Here is a 23,360-nt window from a genome sequence, read left to right on the forward strand (position 1 = left end):
AAGCAGAGGGTTTCAGGTTTATTTTCATTTTTACCCATTTCAAGAGACAGACTGCTTATACTATACCTACTACAACATTTTCAAATAACATAGTTATTTATAACATTATATATGAGGCACTGTTGTATCACATATTTCTCTGCAATTGGTCTACAACGGGAAAGCAGCATGGGTTCCTCTGAGACTCTTGTGAAAATTTATTACAGGCTCAAGATCAAGAGTGTGCTCAACAGAGAATGATTCCACAGCAGATGGCTCTTTGGAAAAGGAAAAGAGAGAAAAGACTGCAGCATCATGTGAAATGGGCTCTTGTTCAACAAAAGTGAGCTTATCCAATTATAATGGAAATAGAGAAAGGGGTAACAAAGGCTGTAACAGCCTTATGTCTTGCTACACCAGGTTGAACCATCACAGACTAAAATTCAGCATAAATGTTAACCTTCTGGTAAGAAACATAAAAGACACAGGAAGAAAACATTAGTGATACTCTCACTGCTGAAGTTACATATCTTTTTTTACCCTAGGTTTGCTAATATAAATATAATACTGCTGCAGTGGCTACAATTATATGATTATATATAATAATAATATTCACAAGTCTGAAAGATGGCCCATAGAAACTCTGCTTTCCTAATCCTGTTATCCCCAATTTCATTAAATTAACAATTATATATTACATGTCTTCACCAGGTCTGTCCACTTAAGGTGCAGTTGTTATAACAAAGGTATTATGCTCTGGAATTTAATTTACTATGGTTATATTTAATATAAGATAGATATTCTTTATGAAACAGAAACAGACTCACAGACATAAGAGAACAGACTAGTGGTTGCCAAGGGGGGTGAGGGTGGGGAAGGGAAGGATTGGGAGTTTGGGGTTAGCAGATGCAAACTATTATATATAGGAGGGATAAACAACAACGTCCTCCTGTATAGCACAGGGAACTATATTCAATATCCTGTGAGAAACCATAACGGAAAAGGATATGAAAAAGAATGTATATATATGTATAACAATCACTTTGCTGTACAGCAGAAATTAACACAACATTGTAAATCAACTATACTTCAATTAAATAAATTTTTTAAATATATATATATAATGTAGATATTCTTAAATTAGGTAGGTATTATAAGACTAGGTTGATATTTCAGGTAATTTGGGGGGAGGAATAGCTTGCTTGAAAAACAGTGTTTCCTACTGAGTTTAGATTTTACCTCTAACAATTTCAGGTCAAGAAAAACCTTTACCTTGCATGTGTCTGTATGTATCTGTTGCATGTATATTAAGGGTATCCAATGCATCCTTAAGTAAGAGGCCGTATCACTTTCTCTAGTGCTTAAAACACTTTGCCCAGAAACATGAAAACAGGCCAATTTCCAAGAAACAGTTTCAGAGAAACAAAAAATGTGAAACAATGGAACTTATAATATCCCTTTCCATACCTTTCAGCAATAGACTGCCACTATGAAACACAGTTTAAAGTAAGTTTAAAAGATATCTAGGGCTTCCCTGGTGGCGCAGTGGTTGAGAGTCTGCCTGCCAATGCAGGGGACACGACTTCGAGCCCTGGTCTGGGAAGATCCCACAGGCCATGGAGCAACTGGGCCCGTGAGCCACAACTACTGAGTCTGAGAATCCGGAGCCGGTGCTCCGCAACAAGAGAGGCCGCGATAGTGAGAGGCCCGCGCACCGCGATGAAGAATAGCCCCCGCTCGCCGCAACTAGAGAAAGCCCTCGCACAGAAACGAAGACACAACACAGCCAAAAATAAAAAAAAAAAAAAGGTATCTAGAAAGACTACTTGCTAGCTATTATGATTTCAATACAAATCTTAATATATTAAAGAATTTTTTATATACCAATCCTCTTCACTGAAATAAATTGTTGCCCTAAGAAATCCTACTCAACAAATAAGGCAATTCTCTTTTCCTGCTTTTCATTATTTGTTGTTATGATGGATAAAGACAAATAATAATAGCTGACATTTTTGAGCACCTACTATTTGCCAGATATGTTCCAAAGTGCTTTGACTAAGCAAGACCAAGAGATTGGTCCATCTTTCCTAATATTTGCAATTTAGATCAATCTGATGATACTAAGTGATTTGATTCATATTTTGTCTTAATCCCTCATTAAGTTAATTATGAGCAAGTTTCATGGGCAGTTGCAATAATTTAGTAAATTACAAGAGTTAACCAAGAGTTTTGTACAAAGACACGTTGGGAAAAAACTACTATAATGTAAGCTCCTCCATCCCTTGTCTCTCTTGACCACTTCCATATTCCCTATGCCTAGGATAGCGCTCAATACAAAGGACATGCTCACGGAACGTCTGCTGAATGAAAGGAAGGAATGGGTGTATCACAAATGTGCAAACTCCTGGAAGCTATAAAGGTTACGCAGGTTCCTTGTTTCTTTCTCTGTCACTGCATATTCTGGGCAAGAGAATCAGATATACATCGAATAAAAGAGAAGGGAATTAATCAATGACAAGTCATTAAATGCTAGAGGGCCTTTCACATTTGAATTTCAAAGCATAATCCCTTTGGTTTTACTATTGTTGAGGCTTGTCATTTGTCTACCACAGCTTATCACTAAAAAATTCAAGGCACAGAATTCCCATCTACTGTTGTAGCTACTGGTCTGGGGGAAAAAAAAAAAATCTGGCTGAACAATAAGGACATCTGCTGGTTAAAATGCAACACTTCTATCCTTAAAATACTGCATCTAGATGGACAAGATTTGGGTAATAAAGTTTAGAATAAGGCCGAACATGTGGCATCTTGTTAAAATAACCTCCTTCTACTAGAGTAATAATAAAGGTAACATTTGTTTGTTTCATTCCAGAGTTGCCCGAGTAGTGACACCATCTGAAAAAAGACTGAGCTCTCCTGCCAAAAAATAAAAATGGCTAGGTTTCTGATCTCCTGGTTTAAGACACAATTATCTTTGAACTCAACAAACATCTAAGTGTCTGCTAAGTTAAGGTACTGTACCAGATGCTGGCAAACTGAAGCTGTAAGACAAGGCAGAGGCAGCAGATGGTCCAGCCTTAGAGGAATGGGGTATTAAACTCAGTTAACATCAGCAAGAGACTGAGCCTACTACTTACCAGCACTGTGCTCTCACCATTTTATAAACATTATAGACCAGCTGCTTTCTACAAACACACTCTTTCCCACACTAGCTGAACAAATGCCTTCCCACCTCCCGCCCCCTACTCTGGTAATTTGTCACCTTTCCAGTCCCTGCTCAAGTGTCTTCTCAGAAAACCCAGCTCTGAACTCCCTACATAAAGTTCACCTTCAGAGTTTAGAACTTACCAAATTGGCAATTACCAATTGATTTACCAATATATGGTCCCTCTCCCTTCTAGGCCAGACTATAAAGGAACAGATATTTGAATCTGGGTTCAAACATTCTCCCAATTTTAGTAAAGTAACTTAACTGTTTCTGTTTCATTTTGCCCACAAAATTTTCAAGGACAGAATGAAAACTTCCATCCTCACTTGCTGGGAAGATCTGAAGTCTTAGTTCTCCATTCTCCTAACTGGAAGAGGAACCAATTTTTGCTAATGTTCCATGAATAGGCCTCAGTAAAGATCTATTGCAAAAGAAAATGAAGTGAAGAGGTAACCAGGCTGAAAGATTAAAAGAGATGTAGAAGATGAGACACTGACATGAAATGGAGAGCAGGAAAGGGGTTATGAGATGGAGTGCCATAAGTCCCAGACAAAAGCCTGGAGGAGAAATCTCAGACAGAAGAGGACTTGGAAGAGCCTGATGTGTTGGCCTAACTAGGGAGTTTGCTCATTCCTCTCTTAGCACAGGAATCCCCATCAGCTTGCCGGAAATTCTGGCAGGGCTTCCAGCGTATACACATCAGTTGTATTAATAGGACTCAGAGACTGTGTAGAAAGAGTCTGATGAGCTCTGAAGAGTCTGATGCAGTAAATACCATAACTGTGCTATACTTTTATAATACCTTCTATTTATGAAAAAACTATTCTTCACCATTTTTCTACAAAATATTTAATTACTAATTAGGAAAATCCTACGATAATATTAAAAATCTCATGCATTCCCTAGGTACATATTGACTAAGTAGTGAGGTAGGAAACACCGAGAATTATAATTGCAGAAAGTTGCTCTAGGTTTAAACTTATGTTTGGATAGTCTTACGTTGATAATGCAAGTTAAAGATATAGAGGTGTTACTATTATAGGTTCACTTTTAAAATTATGTATTAAACTAATACTAAAATACACTTGTTTTCCCCAAGAAAACACCAATTGACCTTGGGAAAAGGTAATTATGAAAGAAACTCACCCAGAAAGGAAGAATTAATTATGAGGATGCACTTGACTTTTTTTAGGGAATTAACAGCGAAGTGCAGACTAACCTAAGATTTTTCAGAAGAGAATGGGTAGCAACTATAATTTAGATAACACTCTCTTATGCCTCAGTGAAGAAGAATCCTACACCGTAATGCTTTGTGGAAAATGTAGCTAATTAAGAACCAACTCCTCATAAATGGTAATGTTAACAATTTTACATATGTAACTATTATCTCATTAGAACTCCACTTTGAGTAATTTAATTGTTTTTCTGGTTCACGGGTTTATTAGTTTCCATATTTAAGTGCTTACTACATATGACAGGCTCTGTGCAAAGCATGTTGCCTAGATTATTCTGGGAGATAGATTTTAGTATCCCCACTTTTCAAAAGCAAACGAAGCTTAGAGATGCGAAGTACCATACCCACCGCTAAGCAATAAAGTCAAGATTCACACTCGGGTCTGACTTCAACATCTATACCACAACACTCTCCTGCCTCATGGTGTTGGTTACCTATTATTTATGTACTCATTTAAAAATTGAACGATATATGCCATAACCACAGTGGGATGCAGAGATTACCACAAACTGATAATAAAGTTAGACGCAATAACATGCTGCTCTTGACAGTTATTTTTGAAAACTAGTCAAATGTATCCTTCTTCCAGTTCAGTAAAGACTCTGGAAACTGGCTGTAATAATTTTTCATTATAAAAAGACTGTTGCCAAAGTGCACTTTTTGAGCTGCAGAAGGGTAGTTCAGAGCATAGGCTCTGGAGCTGAGGCTTTCATTCTGACTCTACCATTTATTTGCTGTGTTTCCTTGGACACATTCCTTCACTTTTTTGGTTCTTGTCTAAAGTGGCAATCATTTGTAATAACTATACTGAAGCTTTGGCAATTGTGAACATTACATGTGTTTAATATACGTAAAGCATTTAAATGACACATAAGCACTCAAAAAATGTTAGCTAACCTTGTCCAAATCCAGGCCCTTTCATATTTTCTTTTTTTTAAATAGACCTTATTTTGGGGGACAGTTTAAGATTCACAGCAAAATTGAGGGGAAGATACAGAGACTTCCCACATCCTCCCTGCCCTACACATGAACATTATCAACATACCCCACCGAAGTGGTACATTTATTTGCAAATGATGAACCAACATTGACATATCATTAACAACCAAAGTCCGTGGGTTACATTAGGGTTCACTATCTGTGTTGTACATTGTATGGGTTTTGATAAATATATAATGCCATGTATCTACCATTACAGCATTATACAAAATCATTTCGCTGCCTTAAAAAATCCTCTGTGCTCCACCTATTTCTCTTTCTCTGGCCTCAAACCCTGGCAACTACTGATCTTTTTACTATCTCCATAGTTTTGCCCTTTCCAGAAAGTCAGATAGTTGGAATCATTCAGTAGGTAGCCTTTTCAGACAGACTTCTTTCACTTAGTGGCATGCACTTAAGATTCCTCCATGTCTTTTCATGGCTCGACAGCTCAATTCTTTTTAGCACTGAATAATACTCCATTGTATGGATGTACCACAGTTTATCCATTTGCCTATTGAAGCACATCTTGGTTGCTTCTAAGTTTTGGCAATTCCAATGAAGTTGGTATAAATATCTCTGTGCAGCTTTTTATGTGGAGGTAAGGCTTCAACTATTTGGGGTAAATATCAAGGAGCAATTAATGGATCACATGGTAAGAATATGCTTAGTTCTCTAAGAAACCACCAAACTGTCTCCCAAAGTGGCTGTACCATTCAGCATTCCCTCTATCAATGAATGAGAGTTCCTATTGCTCCAAAGCCTTATCAGCCCTTGGTGTTGTCAGCGTTTGGGATTTTAGCACTTCTGATTGGTGTGTGATGGTAGTTCGTTTTACACTCTTTTTTATGAAATGCAACATTTATGAGTGAGACAGTTACCCCAAAGAATAGATAATGTGGACTACTGGCGAAAACTGTGTACATTTGGCTTAAAATCGAAACAAATATTTATCTATGTAAACCCATTTCAGTGTGTACTTTTTCCCCTTTCTTCAATGAATTAGTGTCACTTCCACTAAGTCTTCCAACTACATTTTGTATTCAAAAGAAACCGGGGTTACAAAAAAAAAATTTTTTATGCCAAAAGAGAGGAAAAGAAATCACTAAGCATTATCAACTTCATTAGTTAAGACCAATTCAAGACGTACATATACACACTCTTGACGGCCTTCATTTGACCTTTACAACCGATGCTCACTACACTCCCATTGTGACAATGTAGTGTAAGTCTACACATAGTTGCTGGATGCAAGAATATTTGTCAAATCTAATTTCTAAACTCCTCTCATCCCACTAGCAAAAGAAAAGCAGCGTACAATAAATCAATTTTATAAACAAGTGAAATGAATCCTAAGAAGAGTCGTAACAGGGTTCCGACCACTAAATCTTCGGAACTCTTTGGGAGACTGGGTTTGACACATACACACTACTTTATATAAAACAGCTACCTAACAAGAAGCTACTGTATAGCCCAGGGAACTCTATTCCCAACTCTGTAATGACCTATATGGGAACAGACTCTAAAAAAGAGTGGATATATGTACAAGTATAACTTACTCGCTGTACAGCAGAAACTAACACAACATTGTAAATCAACTATACTCCAGTAAAAAGAAAATTAATTAAAAAAATTTTCAGGACTCTTTCAAAAGAAAAATCTCTGCAGGAGTCTCTGGAAGCTTAAAGACTCTCTGGGGGCGGGGCCGAGTATTGGTCTTCCCTGAAAGCTCCCCAGGCTAACTGAAGAGCATCCACTTTAGAAAAGCCGTGCTTTATAAGGCGTACTGTGCACTACAGAACAGCATATTCCTACATTCACACAGGATACATTTCACCAAGAATTGCATCATACGCCCAACGGGTAACACCCCTACGCGCCTACGGCAAGGCAGACCAAGTCAGAAGAGCCAGACAAACAATTCCCGGTTATCGTCTGCACCCAGACCCTGCTTTCTAACAGTTCCACACGCGAGGCTCCCTCCGCTCCGAGGCCCAGAATAATTACGAAAGTCGGCTGGCGAGGCCCAACTGTCGCCGAGCCAGGAAAACCACAGTTGCGCCAAAGAAAGAAGGTCCTCCTTCATGGCATCAGTCAGTACCTATTTCCTTGTAGGAGGAGGAGAAAAGAGCAGACAACGAACAACTCCCACTCAGACGGGGCTCGAAGCTCAAATAACCAGGGACCTTTTTTCGCGCTCCGACTTGGCCGGAAGTGACGCCACGGCCGGCGCGCAGGGCCGCCCCCAGGGAGAGGAGGCCGGGCGGGGGAGCGCGCGGGGGCTGGGGGCGGGGCGCGGCCGTAGCTCCGTTTCCGGTGGCTTGTCGCGCTCGCTCACTCCAGCTGCAGCCACTCTTGCCCGTGGCTGCTTCCTCCATCCTGGTATTTTTTGGAGCCTCCATCCTGGTTCTTCCAAAGTGCCCGGACCCAAAACAGGAAGTAAGTGCAATGGAAGCCTCAGGTCTCAAGCGCCGCTAGGGCCGCTCCGCCCAGTGGAGCCTGTCCGGCCCCCTTGCTGCCCGCCTGCTCTCGCCGGCCGGCGCCAGCTGCCGGCGCTCGGGCACCGCGGGCGGGGTGGGAGCTGGGCCTTCGTGACGCTGAAGCTGCAGTCCCCTCACGCTCACGCCAGGGCCTCCCTCTCGGGGCCGGGCCTGCGGCGGTGGCGTGGGCTGCAGAGCAGGGTAGCGAGCGACCGCGGAGGCACAGCTAGCGATCCGGCGGGGGCGGAAAATGGCGGCGGCTTCGGAGGAGCTAAATGGCGCCGGGACCCCTGGGGGTGGGGTGGGCCGGGAGCTTGGCGAGAGAATCGGGCCCGGGAACCCCGAGAGTAAGGAAGCCCGCCTTGCTTTTTGGTAGAGTTCCTTTTTTACGTTTTTGTTACCTTTTCGGTTTTATTTGGTACGGTGAAGGAGAGGTGAGGTTGGATGGGATCGAGAGTTGGGGCTTGTCTCGCGCCACCCCACCGCACCCCCTGTTTTTCCTCTTACCTTTTCGCCTCTTCGACTCTTCTCCCACCTTTTGGGGTTCACTCTCGCTCAGCTGTTCATGGCCCAAGCGGAAGGGATCGGGGTTGCTCGCCGAACCATCTCTGTCAGCCTGAGTCTCTTTTAAAAGGGAAAGAGAGGAGCTGGAGTGCGGGGAGACAGACCTAACCCGGCAGAGAACAGGAAAATGAGCGTGCAAAATAGGGATTGTCGTATTTTGACGAGTTCTGAGGAAGTTTTTAAAATTTTTAATGTTTTTCGTCCTTTAAAGTAGACTTTTGAGAATCTTCAGGCAGTCTGCGGCATAGGTTTGAGGGTAGAAGTGGCCAATTCTCTGCAGTTGAATGGTACAGCATGTGTTTTTAGAATAAAAATAATTCGGTGTAGATAAGGAGAGGTGATAAATCTGTGAAATGCAAAAGTCAGGGCTCCCTTTCCCTGATTGAATTTGGAAATTCTCATTCAATGGTTATTTTCTTGTAACTTGATTCATCGTTGTGCACCTTCTTTCTGACCGTAGGTGAGGCTGCTTGTTGGGACATTTGACAAAAAGCGTATTCTGTAGGAGTACTTCCTAATGTTCAGTATTTTAAACTTAACAGTAATATCGTTTGGAAGTATTTTATCTTTTACGGATTTTACCTTTATTTTGATTTCCCGAAGAAAACCATTTTTAGCTTTTAAGCTCCAGTTCAAGTAAGACATTCTTGCATTGTGTTGAAAGTTTTACAGACAGAAAAACTATTTTTCAGGGAAGGATTTTCATATTTTTCCATTACTTCAGTTTTTTTTCTTTGAGCTGCTCTTAAACTTGTGTTTCAAATAACTTTGAGTGTCACTGCATTTTTTTTCTATTTATTTATTAATTTGAATAATTTACCAGCATTTAAACGTTTAAAGACCGTGCTGATAATACACCAAAAACTTACCTTTTTACTGTGATGCTGTAGTGGTGGTAAGATACATTTATTAGGTTAAGATTTAGAGAGTTAGTTAAGGTTCAGGAAGAAATTAAGTTTATGTTCCTTACCGTTACAAAAATTGTCAGTCCGTTTGACTAAAATTTGGTGTGGGAATAAAGTTTTTTTCCCTTCATTCACAAGGGACAAAAACTAGCCTGATCATTTCTGGGGAAAAAATTACGTGTTAGTTATGAAGAAAAAATATTTCATGTTTTGTGATAATCTTATTATTTTAACTCCCATATGCTAAGTACTTTATGTGCCACCAAACAACCTAATTTTTTTTTTTTTTTTTTTTTTTTTTTTACTATTTTAGTTGATAGGCTCACCCCAAAATATGCTTTTTGGGACTGATCTAGAACCTGCATATTCTCCGTGAATCTCTTTAATTGATTGCAGTTGAGCTAGATGGTGGAGCCAAAATGCTATTGCCCTGTCTTCATCAACAGTTAATCAGTAAGTACTGGGCATTGCATACTTATATAGAACTTTAAGTCCACACTTTGAGCAGTTATATGAATAAATATATGCTATTTAAACATTTTTCTCTGGGTGTTCAGGTTTTAGAAGTATTTTGAGGGGAAACAGTCATGGGAAATGGTTACTGGTAGAGAATTATACCCCAAAAGAAGGTAGTTGTCTTCTTTAGTCTTTTTTTTTTTTTCTTTTTCCCAAGTTCTCTTCTTTTTACAGGCTTTTTTTAAGATGTAGAAGTTACCTCATTTCACCCCAAGGCAGCGGGAGAGATAAGTGTATTTGTAAAGTTAGCTAGATGTTACTAGTTAATATTGAAATAAAAACAAAACAGTCCTTACTTTTCCCACATAATATTTATCTTTCTGCTCACTTATTTATCTCTCCAACAACTACAGACCCTAATTTTTATTAATGTTGTAATAAACTTGTATGTCCTGAAAATAACATCTCATTATTTTAAGCAATTGTTGTTTTCATGCTCCATTAAGAACATTGACTTAACACTTGTGAGGATGAGTAAGATAATGTGAAACAAGTGTCCCTAGGAATTTGCAGCCTGGCACATAGATGTTAAAATATTGAGGGGGGGGGGTGGGAGCTGTGTTTTGTTGTAAAGACATCAAAACTTTGAAAAGATTAGGAAGAGTTCCAGTTTTTTAATATCATATATAGAGGCTATCTATTTAACACTGAGTTGTTAACCTGCCTTGTCAAAATGGAGTTTTCTTTTTTAATCGTTTTCTCTTACCACCATCATTTTTAGCACCGTTTTTTCCCCCTCATATAAGAGGATTCCTTAGGAATTGGTATGCTTCTAAATGCTTTGCAAATTCAGCTCCAAAGCCTTTTCTGTCCTTAAATGCTAGCAGTGACCTGAGAAAGTGATAAACCTATTGCCAAGGGCATTAAATATAAAATACAGAGAGTTATCAAATGTATGTGGTATTTGCTTTCATATTATTTCTCCCCTTCACTTTTTTTCCTTTTGTGAAGAGGATGCTTGTAATAGAAATCACAAGTAGGCTTTGTTTTTGTTTTGATTCCATAAAGGTAAATGATAAACTTAAATAAAAGAAGAAACCTGTCTATCATGTCTCCTTTTTCAAGTTTATAGAAAGATCCCATTCCACGAATGAATACCAGAAAGAAGTTGTCATGAAAAAGCACACTGGAGAGCTCTTTATGAACAATTTGTCTTTTTGTTTGGCGGGGTGTGTGTGTGTGTGTGTGTGTGTGTTTGTGTTAACCTTATGCCATTTTTTTAGCTGTCATTTTAGTTATGTGCACTGTGTTGTCAAGCCCTTCTTCCAAGTAACTGGTTGTCAAAGCTAATCTTTTTGACCATCAGGTGTTAGGCAGCAAAAAAATGCTCTTTAGGTTTATTTACCGTCTATGTGTATTTTAGTTGCAGAAGTGTGGCTTAAAAATCGGCTTCAGTGTATATCAGAACCATAGTGATAATTTAATGTATTTCCTTTAAAGAGCTTCTGATGATGCCTTGCTTAAAGGGCTCAATTTTCAATGGCTGAAATCTTAAAATGTAGCCAGATACACATTATATAGCTCTTAAATCATGCACTGGGTAAAAGACAACATTTTTGTTTTTTAATAAGCAGTATGGTTGTATTGCCAAACCAGGTATGAAATGCTGTACCTTGAAATGAATCATACTACCAAGTAATTTTTTTTACTCTTATTAGTAATGTCATTGTTTTCAGTAGTTGGTAATTGAAATCAACATCTTAAACAATTAAAGCCTATTATAATAAACCCTGTTAATATCTTTATTGACGTTTTATGGTATATAGTCATATAATCTTAAAACCAAGCCATAATGAACATTAGTTAGGTACCTTAATTCAGTATGCTTGTATGTTCATTTATAGTTCTCTTTCTCAAACTTTTCCACAAAGTATACAGAAGAACAAATCCCCGGGGGCCTGGGACCATAGTCCAAAGCATTCAACCTCAACTGTGAAGTGACCCCATTCCTATATTTAATAAAATCAATATTTAAGTTGTCTGTGGCTTTGTCTGTTTCCTGATATCCCTCTATGTCCCCGTGTTCAGGATATAGGATTTTTTTTTCTTATTATTAACTTTCATTATTTTTACTTTAAAAAAATATTTATTTATTTATTTTTGGCTGCGTTGGGTCTTCATTGCTGCACACGGGCTTTCTCTAGTTGTGGTGAGCAGGGGCTACTCTTCGTTGTGGTGCGCGGGCTTCTCACTGCGGTGGCTTCTCTTGCTGCGGAGCACGGCCTCTAGGCACGCGGGCTTCAGTAGTTGTGGTACACGGGCTTAGTTGCTCCATGGCATGTGGGATCTTCCCAGACCAGGAATTGAACCCGTGTCCCCTACATTGGCAGGCGATTCTTAACCACTGCACCACCAGGGAAGTCCAGGAATTTGTTACCTATTCTCTTCCACTAAGACTTTCTATTTAGCAGAGTTTTCATTCTTTCAAAATAAAAATATTTCAAAACATATCTTTCAGATTTTTTATTGTATGTTACTAAGCAAATCCCCTTATAAGCATTTCCTAAGGCGTTAGTTACGTACCACCTAAGGTATGGTAGTGGCCAATATGGAGTCTATAATAGCAAGACCTTGAAAACAAAAATGTTCAGTAATAGGTTAATGGTTAGATAAGTTTAGGTACCGTGTACCCATTTAAAGTGCTATGGAAGAATAACTAGTAATATCGGAAAATGCTCCCCATAAAGTTAAGTGCAAAAAAAAAGTTATAAAGGATGTGACAGTATGATCGCAGTATCGTAAAAACAATTAAAAATAGATAGGTATGTTGCTATATGGCTGAAAGGTTTGGAAGATTATCACCAAAAAAAAAAGGAAAATGAGTAATTTTCTTATTATATTGGGGCAGGAAAAAAGACATCTGAAAACTAAATGTGTCCTTACTGTCTTATTAGTTGAATTATGCCAAAAACTTTGCGTCAGCTAGTGTTTCTCAGTCTTTGCCTCATCCAATAAAATTCTGGTGCTTTATGTTCTGTAGCTTGCTTGATTTCCCCTTATAAAACTATTTTATAATACTGAATGTTTTTCACACCATGTAGTGTCATCCCACCTTGCAATGAAGAATCACATCTTCAAGCATCAAGCGTCAGCAAGTGCTCTGTGCTTCTCATGATCTCTAATAATAGAATCTACCCTTCCCCATTTGTACTAGTCCTGTGCTTGGGAACCAGTAAACATCTATCTACAGAAACTAGTCCCAAAACCAGGAAGAAATGCCACTTTTCTTGGTTCGATCTAGTTTTTAGAAGATTATGACACTTAGTTGCCTGGTAAACCAGGACAATTATGTAGACTCAATTGATGGAAATACCAGTTTAAGATAATCTAATGAATAAAAACTTTACATCAATACTGGAATGAAGTAGAATAAAGGATTCATGTCTTTAAAGTCTATGTTAAGTAACAGATCCAAGAGTAGTAGGTTTTTTGGTTCTACATTGAGTAGGGTCATCTTGTTCATTGGGAGCGATAAATGTAAACAAATACATTTCTCATTTAAATGTGAGTATATATAAGTACTGTATTATAACTGTCCTGTACCACATTTCAGGTATTCTTTTCTTGATTTCACTAAGGTATTATTAAGATATCCACCAAATGATGGAAATGTGCCAGAATGCCATTTCACCAATTAAAATGGCTGTTAAAAATTTTTCCTTTCATGTTCTCACTTCTAGTTGGTTAAAAAAAGATAGTGCATATGGTATAACCCATTTGAGAGAAAGAAAGGAAGATCTAAATAGGCTGATGGTGGACTTCCCTGGTGGTCCAGTCGTTAAGATTCTGCTCTTCCAGTGCAGGAGCCGCGGGTTGATCCCTGGTAGGGGAACTAAGATCCCACATGCCTCGTGGTGTGGCCTAAATAAATAAATATGTAGATTGTCTTTAAAAAATGTTTAAAAAAAAAACAGGCTGATGGTGTGTATTTATTTGCCCCAAAGGGAACCAAAATATTGATGTTAGAATTGGAGATCTTCTTGATATATTTCCCTATTAAACCAAATGGGGAATGGGTTTTGAAGTTAAGCATAGTTTCATGTATAATGAATTACAGTACAAGGCCCTAAATTACTCAACTTTGTACCTTACTATCGTAAGTTGATTTATTTACCAACATTTTTCAGTTACTCTAATAATCATATTAAAATACAGACGTACTCTTCCTATAAATAACAGCTGTCTTGACGCTACCATAGATTTTCTCACTCTGCTTACTTTGAGAGCTAAACCTTGTAAAAGACCTGTTTTGTATTACCTTCCGTACTTCCAATTCTCTGTATTCCAGCAGGTCAGCAGTGTTCTACTTATTGCCAAATCAAGTAGTCACTTCTCCATCTTATCCTCTCAGCAGTATTTAAGTCAGCTACTTAATGCTCCTTGAAAAACACTCTCAAGCCTTTCAAGTAACATCTCTTAGTTTTCCTCCTGTATCCCTGGCTGGTCCTTCTCAGTCTCCTTTCCTTGTTTGTGCATTGCTTGACTTCTGCTTCAGAACTCTAGGCTGTCTTCTCTAACTTCTCTAGGTGATCTTATCTTTAAAAACAATTTGCATGCCACTAACTCAAATTTACGGGTCTAATCCCTGCCTTTTGAATTCCAGCTTCCAACTGGCAACTTGACATCTTCATTTGGGTGCCGTATATCTTAACTTGTTGATATTAACTGTAATAAAAATATTTAATAAATATCTTCTAGTGCCCCAAAACTCAGTCAGTTATTCAAGCCAAAAGTCTAGGAATCATCTTGAAATAGCTCCTCGTCTCTTAATCTACTTTCAGCAAATCCTGTCAACACTACCTCCAAAATAAATCCTCTGTCCAGGCTCTTTCCTTTGATTTCTGCCACCTATTCCAAATGACTATCATCTCTTGGACAGCTGCTTGTTTCATGACTTAATCCCTTATCCATTCTCCATATTGCAGTCTGAATGGTCTTTTCAAAATGTAAATTATATTTCCCAATTTAAAACAGTCCAAGGATTTATAAGCCCTTGCGAGATGTGCCCCTGTCTTTTTCTCCAGCCTTAAATTCAGCTACTCTCCCTCTTGCTCAGAAGCCTCTGCCATAGTGGCTTTCTTTTTTAATCCCCTCCTGCCAGGCCAAATCAGGTCCCACCTTGGGGACTTTGCTATTAAGCTGTTGGCTGGCTTACAGTACTTGCTGTTGAAGCAATATAAAGTAGCCATTAGGATAAGCTTCCCTATTTGTAGTATGATGCTATTTCTGTTAAAAAGTGTATGTAGCAGGGAGGAATATATTGACATATATGAGTAGAATAACTGGAAGGAGGCATGAGAAATTGACAGCATTGTTTACCTCCAGGCAGGGGGTCTAGGGAACTAGAGTGGAAAGTAGGCTTTACCTTTTGAATTTTGAACCATGTAAATGTGTTACCTTAAAAAGTAAATTAAAGATAAAATTAGGTGAGTTTCTTAAATATTAATAAATCCAGACTGTGTAGCTCTAAGTACAAGAGGGGAAAAACCCCAGGAAGGTAAGTCAAGAGCTTATCTTTGGAGGTTAAAAATAAAGTAGCCACTATATCCCAGTGCCTAGAGAGTCCCTGGCACATTGCGCGTGTGATATATATTTGTTGATTGAACAGATATGCTAGTTAATTTGCAAAGCAGTGTAGAAGCATTTACTCATCTCTAACATGAATTATCAGACTTTTTAAAATGAACCTAGATTCCTGATTTAAAGCTAGTACACTGCATGGGATCAACCTCTAACCCCAGTACAGATTATCAAGAATGAAATACTCTCATCTAGCTATTTCAGACTCCTTTTTCCTTGTATCTTACCTTAAGATACCTTTCCTTGTATCTTACCATATTTTCTCAAATCCACCTTTATTTTCTCTTTTTCCCGAAGTTTTAGATTAATTTGGGTCCTAAGATGACAGTCATTAAATTGCTAAACCAGTAACGTTTTGTACCTATCAAATGAGGAGTTGTGCTGGTTTTTTTTTTTTTTTTTTGCTTTGTTGTTTCTTTTTAAACAAAAATACTAGTGGCAGGGTATTTTTATTTACTACCAGGAGTAGAGTTTACACCTCAGTGGTTGGAATATAAATTTGTACATCCTTTCTGGAAAACAGACTGCAGCATGATTTAAGAGATTATTTTGTTGTATTCTTTGATCTAATAATTTTCAGTAATTAATATTGTTTAAGGAAATAGTGTATGAATGTTTCAGTGTTTTACGGAAATGAAAAATTGGGAAGAATGTAAATGTCCAGTTATAGGCTATTTGTTGGATAATGTCATGTTTTTTATGCAGTGGAAGTTTTAAACAATACAGAAAACTTCAGTTAAATACCTAGCTTGGTTTCCTTCACATGTTTCAATGTGAATGAACTCTGAAATGCAGGATATAAAATTGCTTCTCCAGTATAGTCTCATACACAAACACACACACATCAACAAGAGTGAAGTATGATTTTGGCAAGTTTATGGGTGGTTTTAACTTCTTTTTTCTTTTTTTAACATTTCATTTCTCCATCTTCTGCAGTAGGTATTACTTTACAAACCAGCTTTTAAACATTTTAATGGATTCTGAAGTGAGAACAACATGAAATCTTATTAAATGACTGGATGTTTCTCTAGCAGGGTCTGTACCTGTTGCACTGCAGACTTATTTATATACAGCAGTTCTCAAAGATACCCATCCTAGAGAGGAGTTCTAATTAGAATACTGCAAAAATGAGAATTTTAATCATTGGTTTTTGCTGAAACATCCCCTTGAACCTTAAATCTTACTGTGCTTTTTAATTTTCGGTTGATCCTTTGGGATGAAGATGAGAAGTTTATTGAAAGAAACCTTTAAAAATCAAATCACTTCAGATTTTGTAAGTTTCACAATACATTCAAAAGCTTTCTTGTAATTTATGTTTTCTGGCCTGATTGTTTAGGATTCCTTTTTTCCCCACAGATCCCTGGGCAGAGCTGTTAACAGATATTATATAGTTTCTAATGCTTTAAGATGAAATATGGTACTACATTTAAAGAGAGATGTTAATTGTTATAAAGAAAAATATAGTTACTGGTAATATTTGTGGTATTGTTGGTTGGTATACACCCTAGGTCACGTTACATGTACCCAGGTCTACAGTTCATAGAACCACTGGTGTAATTCAACCTATTTTTTCCGAGAAAGTTTGACTGCCGGATGAGGGGCAACTTGGACTGAGAAACTGCCTCTAAACTGACTTAGTAGGCATAGGATCCCATCATTTCTGCCCTTCACTGGAGAATTCTTTTAGAGGCTGATTTCCAAAAGGTCTACTTACGGAAGAATTCTGGTTTTGTCCTTCCTCTTCTAGTTGAGACGTCACAGAGGCTTGAGGCTAGATTGTCATCAGCATACTGCTAGCACACAGTTGTTTGTTCTCAGTAAGCCTTATTGTATAATGCTGTTACTTTTTCAGTGTTGCAGAGGTAGGAACATGGAGGAGAAACAATCTGGATAACATGAAAGTGATGCTGGTGGCTAAGGGAAGGCAACTCGATTCTGTGGGAAGGGCTATAGCTGATCCATCTGTTTTCTAGGTAAGCATTCCTTTGTTCCAGGGACCTTACCTCATGATTTGCAAATTTTAGTCATAACTAAATCATGACCCCCACTTATCTTTAATTGGGGAATGGCATCTTTACCATTGTAAAATGAATGATGTCCTTTTAAAATAGTAATTTGTACAGTAGAACTTGAGTGAATCAGTAGATCTTCACCATGTAAATGTTAATAGTTCTTAAGTTTTTCTGCTAAGGGAAAATGCATTTGTGTAAATGGCAAATATATGTACAGACTAATATCTTGTATATAGCAACCAAATAAATATTGAATGATTAATACACATCAAGGCTTATGTCCTCTGTATTATTTAGTTGGTAAAAAAGTATGTGGACAAGACCAAAATTGAGTATTGAGGCAAGAACTTCATTGAACATTACAAGGTAAGCCCGAAGACTTCAAGCAGGCCATTGATTACAGTTCAGGGCATTTCCCCCTGTCAGCCATGAGATACTGTATTCAAAGTGCTGCTTATTCAGTCTCTGAACAAAAGGAAAATTATATATGTGTAAAATAGCAGGTAAAGGCACTTTAAGCAAAATCCAGTTCTCTATTTCAAAAGAAGACCTAGATCCATATCTATTAGGGAAACAGTTTGGTCAATGACAGATATATGTACTTGTTCAATATTATGAAAAAAACAGCAGGAAGAATTATTTAGTGTTCCTGTTTTTCAGATAATAATAGAGCTTAAATACTTGTAAATAGTGTTTTAGAGAAGTAATTCTTAGATTAAGAGAAAAGTTGTGATGGATCTTTTGGTAAAGAATCAGAAGTTAAACACCTATTTGAATATATCAAAGCTGTCAATAAAAAATAACTAAAAAGTGCTGTGAGTTTTTGCTGATATGACAGACAACTTGGAACAGGTTGTCTTTCATTGGATGTGGTAAAAACAACTCTTAAAAAAGTAAATGCTGTAGGTTTTTAATTAATCATCACATTTAGATTCTTGCAGATTATTACAGCTAATTCTAAATAATTGGTATAAACTTTTGAAAAAAAGTTTTGAAACCTGAAGCATCATTGCAGTTTCACATAAAGAATACTATAGGCAGATACAAATTGGGGGGCGGGGTTCTGTGGGCTACTTTATGTTCATACTTGGAAATAATTTTTTAAACCCTAATCTGAAACCTGTTCTTATACAGATTTGAGTATGAGCACAGTTGAAGAGGATTCTGACACAGTAACAGTAGAAACTGTGAACTCTGTGACTTTGACTCGGGACGCAGACGGGAACCTCATTCTTCACTGCCCTCAGAATGGTAGGAGAACCTGCTGACATAATTGTATTGGGTTGGCCAAAAAGTTTGTTCGAGTTTTTCCGTAAGATGTTACGGAGAAACCCAAATGAACGAACTTTTTGGAAGTTTTTTTAAATTCACTCACAGTATAGGAAGTTGTTTTTTTTTTAATAAGCTTCCCATGGTTTTTAGAATATAGTTCAGGTTCTTTAATTTGGCACATAGGCCTCCCATCATCTCAGCTTTCCTTGCAGCCTCATTTCCTGCCACATTTCATGTATCGGTATTCCAGCAGTTCACAGCTATTTTTATATTCCTAACATACTTTAAGCTTCTCGGACCTCAGTATGACTGCATGTATTACTCCTACTGCCAGTAATAATCATTTTCCCCTGGCTTCTGTTTCTTTTTGAAGTTTAAGACACCTTTTCTAGAAACCTCCCTTCACCTCCAGTCTAAATTAAATGCCTGTGTGCTCATATAACAGCCTCTTCATTCCACCTTCACAGTTCTTATTACACCATCTTGAAATTGTTAGTTTAGTCATCTCCTACACTGTACTATGAGCTCCTTGACAGTCAGGGTATCTCTTATTGTTCTGTTTCTCAAACTTAGCTAATGGTAGGCATTCCGTGAATGTTGTGAGTGAATTAAATAACCGACCCTTGTCTTTACATGTGAAATATTTGGAAAGCCAGGTAGTCAACAGCACAAAAGTGTGATGTTTTAGAAAGTGGCACCTTTGTTCATAGTTCCTTGTCATAAGAATAAGAGCTGAGGTGCTGCAGTAGGCGTAGAGAGGGCAGTGCATCTCACTTGCACGACTGGCTTTAGTTGACATAGCGAATCAGTAAGAAGATTATTTTACAGTCATTACTTGTTGAAGATTTTGTTTTCTCCTTGTTGGTTTGAAGATTTTGAGATTTTTGTTTTTGTTTTGTTTCATTAGAAGCTGATGAAATAGACTCAGAAGATAGTACTGAACCTCCACATAAAAGGCTTTGTCTGTCTTCTGAGGATGATCAAAGTATTGATGATTCCACTCCTTGCATATCAGTTGTTGCACTTCCACGTAAGTCACTGAGTATTAACATAGTTTCCTTCTGAATCAAAATTTAGATTCCAAGAGATTAAATTGGCATTTCAAGGTAGACTTGGACCCATTATTTTTCTCCTCTTAGTCCAAAAAACCTCCTTTTAACCAGCACTTAATGAGTGCTTATTTATGTGCCAGGCATGGCTCTGAATACTTCTACATATATTGCCTAGTTTAATCTCTCAACCTTTTTTTTTAATTGCCCCCCACTCCTGAGAGCCTTTTTAGACATTTTTTTCATGATCATGCTCTCCCCCATGAAATTGTAATACCACAAATATACTGTTGTTGTTTTTAATGTACTATATATATATGTGTGTCCTTGCTTTCTTAATAAAGAGAGTAAGATCTTTTCACCTCCTCCCAAGAAGCATATTCACCCTCATTGAGAAAGCACTCTCTAGAGTGTTCCCTGTGTTATAAATGAGAAAACTAAGGTATAGAGAGGTGTATTAACTTGTCTAAGGTCGTACCCAGGCATTCCGGTTCTTGTAGTTTATGTTCTTTTCATGTGGTATATGGCTAGATGGAAGTTAGACCGAAGCCTAATAAGTTTATTCTCATTAAGAAAGTTCTTAAGGGACTTCCCTGGCGACCCCGTGGTTAAGACTCTGTGTTTCCACTGCTGGGGGCATGGGTTCGATCCCTGGTCGGGGAACTAAGATCCCACATGCCGCACAGTGCGACCAGAAAAAAAAAACCCAAAACAAAGAAAGTCCTTAAAATGTTTATATTCCAAGATCATTTAGAGTAGACTGGTTTCTAAGAAGATGTAGTATTTTGGGTGGAATACTGTTGGTGAAAGACTACAACCCACCAACTGTAATGTTAAATTATATTTCTGGTTTGTTTAGCAAAGAATATGGAATCTTGTTGAACTGTGGTGGCCCTCCAAAGCTGGAGTAGATATCTTAGTCCTTGGCGATGGGGTTGGAGCACAGGGCTGTTGGGGGCACTCTCTGCACAAAGGAGGGTCTTGGCATATCCACGAACTTTTATTTTGCACTCAGCATCAAGCAAGATCACATCATCATCTAGTGGAAGAAAACTAAGACTAGGTTTTCATTGTGGAAAATCATGTCTTCATAAGCAGATATGTACTCTGTATTTGGAGTTAATTGCTTATTGAATTGAGCAGAAAAGAAACCATATTATATGTTTACTATGAGACTTTGTTGAAAAATGGTGTTAATGTTAATATTGCTAATATTGCTTCCACTTGTGGAATATACAAGCATAATGTATTTCTAATTAAATGATCTTTCCTTCTAATGATGATTCATATGATTTTTAAAACTCTCTCCTAATTTGACTATTATTATGTTATGACTCAATTTTAGAACATGATTAGCCTATCTGTACAAATACAATCCTATATAGACATTTTCTAAGCTAGAATTTTTTAAATTCAGATATAACTGACATTAACATTATATTAGTTTCAGGTGTACATAATGATTTGGTATATGTATACCAAATCATTATGCATATGTATATATTGCAAAATGTTCAGCACAATAAGTCTAGTAATGTCCTTCACCACACAGTTATCAATACAGTTGTTTTTCCTGTGATAAGAACTTTTAAGATCTACTGTCGTAACAACTTTCAAATATACGGTACAGTATTATTAACTGTAGTCACCATGCTGAACAGTACATTCACAGGTTATAAAATAAAGTAAAAATATTTAATTAAGCCAGAATTTTTGATTATTTTAATGTAAATTTTGACTGGTTAATTGATTTGGTTAGAGTGCCTTGAACATTATTGTAGGTTTGAACTACACGATATTTTGTTCTATTTTATGGTGTGTTGACATAAAAGCACATGAGCTGTTTGATGTTGGGTCATAGCATCACCAAAGAGGACATTCTGAAGCCTAATTTACAATAAGACTGAATTTATGAAGAGTGACTTGAAGTTCCCTGGATTTGTAAAAAGTATGTTGATAAAATCAATTTAGGAAAGTTTCTGCATTTAAAAAAAGTCACACAAAAGCATGAAGTCCTGTATCCATCACCATCATCTGGGACTGATTAAATGCACGAGTAATTTATGCTGGACTTCATGGAGATGAATATTAGTTTTAATGATTTAATTTTAATATTCAGGTTTTCTTTACATGCTTTATAAAACTGATAAAAAGTTATCTGTCTGAGCCTTAAAAGTTCTCTTAACTCTCATGTTAATCAGTGTAGATAACTTACCACTTCTTTTTGCAATCATCTACACACATTTATTCCATTACCTATTCATTGTTAAAACTCTTGGTGATTATTCGTTTAGAGGATTGTTGGAGTTACTAAGCCTCTGATTCCTTTTGTTCTTCACACGGCCTCATTTGTCATTCCCATACCACTCTTGCTATTGCATATTAACGGGAGTCTGTTTGTAATCTACTTCAGATTATGTTTTCCTACCACTAATTCCTATCTTCCAAATTACTTCCTCTCATACTTTTGTGATCCTTTGCCCCACTGGGACCCATTGACCTTACCACTTTTAAATGATTCCTTCTTCACTCGTATCCTTGTTTCCTCCTTACCTAGTTTCAGTTTTCATGGTTAATCATTATAATCATTGTCTTGCATTTACCCTCAGATCCTTTTTTCCTGCCCTCACTTCATCATTCTTTGATGAAACCACAACCCTGGTTCAATTTGTCTGCCTATTTATGTCTATACTGGTACAGCTAACTGAAAGAGATTGGAGAAAAACAGCACAAGTAAGCTGACCAGTCTCACTTTAAATTTATGATCATTAACTTGAAATGGACTCTTAATGTTGCCTGCCAGTCATACCATACTTATCTAGTGTTCTTTCTCCCACTCTAAGATGACTGTTTAATACATTCTGAAATCTCCAATACTTCTTCCACCTTTTTCACTCTCAACTGATAGCCTTGCTTCCTACTTAGAAAATTTAAGTGGCCAGAAAATAATTTCTGTAAGTTTCCACTACCATAGATACACACTGACTTGTATCTATGTCCATATATTCTGTCATTTCACCCAGCTAAGGCCAACCCTTCAGTGTACTAGATCCCACCCCTTTTGTCTACTCAAAGACAGAGTTGTAGCAATTCTTTCCTTTCTCCTCTGAATCATCAATTTTTCATTCTCTATTGGATTATTCCCATCAACGTTTATAAACATACTATAATTTCTTCTTCAAAACGTCCTGTTAGCCCACTTTGGGCTCCCATCCAATTTCTCTCCTTCCCTTCAGAGCAGAGTTCCTTGGAAGAATTGCCTATCCTTGCCTCCGTTTCTTCTTCCCTTGTTCTGTAAGCCCACTCCAGTCAGTCTTTCACCTCTATCACTACACCAGAACTGTTCTCCCCATGTCTCCAGACACTTTCTTTTTTTTCTTCTTCTTTTCTTCTTTTTAGTTTTTTCCAGAGACTTTCTTGTTGCTAAATCCAATGGTGATTTTTTTAGTCTTTGTCTTACTTGATCTGCCGACAGTTTTCAACAATTTTGTCACTCCCTTCTCCCTGAAACATTTTGTCACTTGGCTTCCAGGGAAGACATTTCTCTAGTTTTCTCTCTGTCCATTCCTTCTTAGTCTCTTAC

At 37.6% G+C, this 23,360-nt stretch overlaps 1 protein-coding gene and 1 long non-coding RNA gene across 7 annotated transcripts in view; one reads left to right on the forward strand and one right to left on the reverse strand.

Annotated features, from left to right (window-relative positions):
- Positions 1-7,599, reverse strand: part of LOC137768843 (uncharacterized) — a 58,321-nt gene extending 50,722 nt beyond the window's left edge. For both annotated transcript variants that reach the window (XR_011074821.1, XR_011074822.1), the window contains exon 1: positions 7,501-7,599. This is a non-coding gene — a long non-coding RNA (uncharacterized lncRNA). The remainder of the gene's footprint in view (positions 1-7,500) is intronic.
- A 151-nt stretch (positions 7,600-7,750) lies between these two features.
- The window catches only part of DMTF1 (cyclin D binding myb like transcription factor 1), a 42,959-nt gene continuing 27,349 nt past the window's right edge, over positions 7,751-23,360 (forward strand). The window contains exons 1-6 of one of the 5 annotated variants that reach the window (XM_068550474.1): positions 7,751-7,838; positions 9,662-9,801; positions 17,297-17,417; positions 17,754-17,822; positions 18,591-18,707; positions 19,636-19,758. In XM_068550474.1, the coding sequence (XP_068406575.1) occupies positions 18,599-18,707; positions 19,636-19,758 (232 nt within the window). In that variant the 5' untranslated portion in view covers positions 7,751-7,838; positions 9,662-9,801; positions 17,297-17,417; positions 17,754-17,822; positions 18,591-18,598. Of the gene's footprint in view, positions 7,839-8,022; positions 8,252-9,661; positions 9,802-16,699; positions 16,718-17,296; positions 17,418-17,753; positions 17,823-18,590; positions 18,708-19,635; positions 19,759-23,360 lie in introns of those variants that run through there. The other 4 variants (XM_068550475.1, XM_068550476.1, XM_068550478.1 and 1 more) reach the window with 4 other exon arrangements.

Source organism: Eschrichtius robustus, chromosome 8, assembly GCF_028021215.1.
Source record: "Eschrichtius robustus isolate mEscRob2 chromosome 8, mEscRob2.pri, whole genome shotgun sequence".
Lineage (NCBI taxonomy): Eukaryota > Metazoa > Chordata > Mammalia > Artiodactyla > Eschrichtiidae > Eschrichtius > Eschrichtius robustus.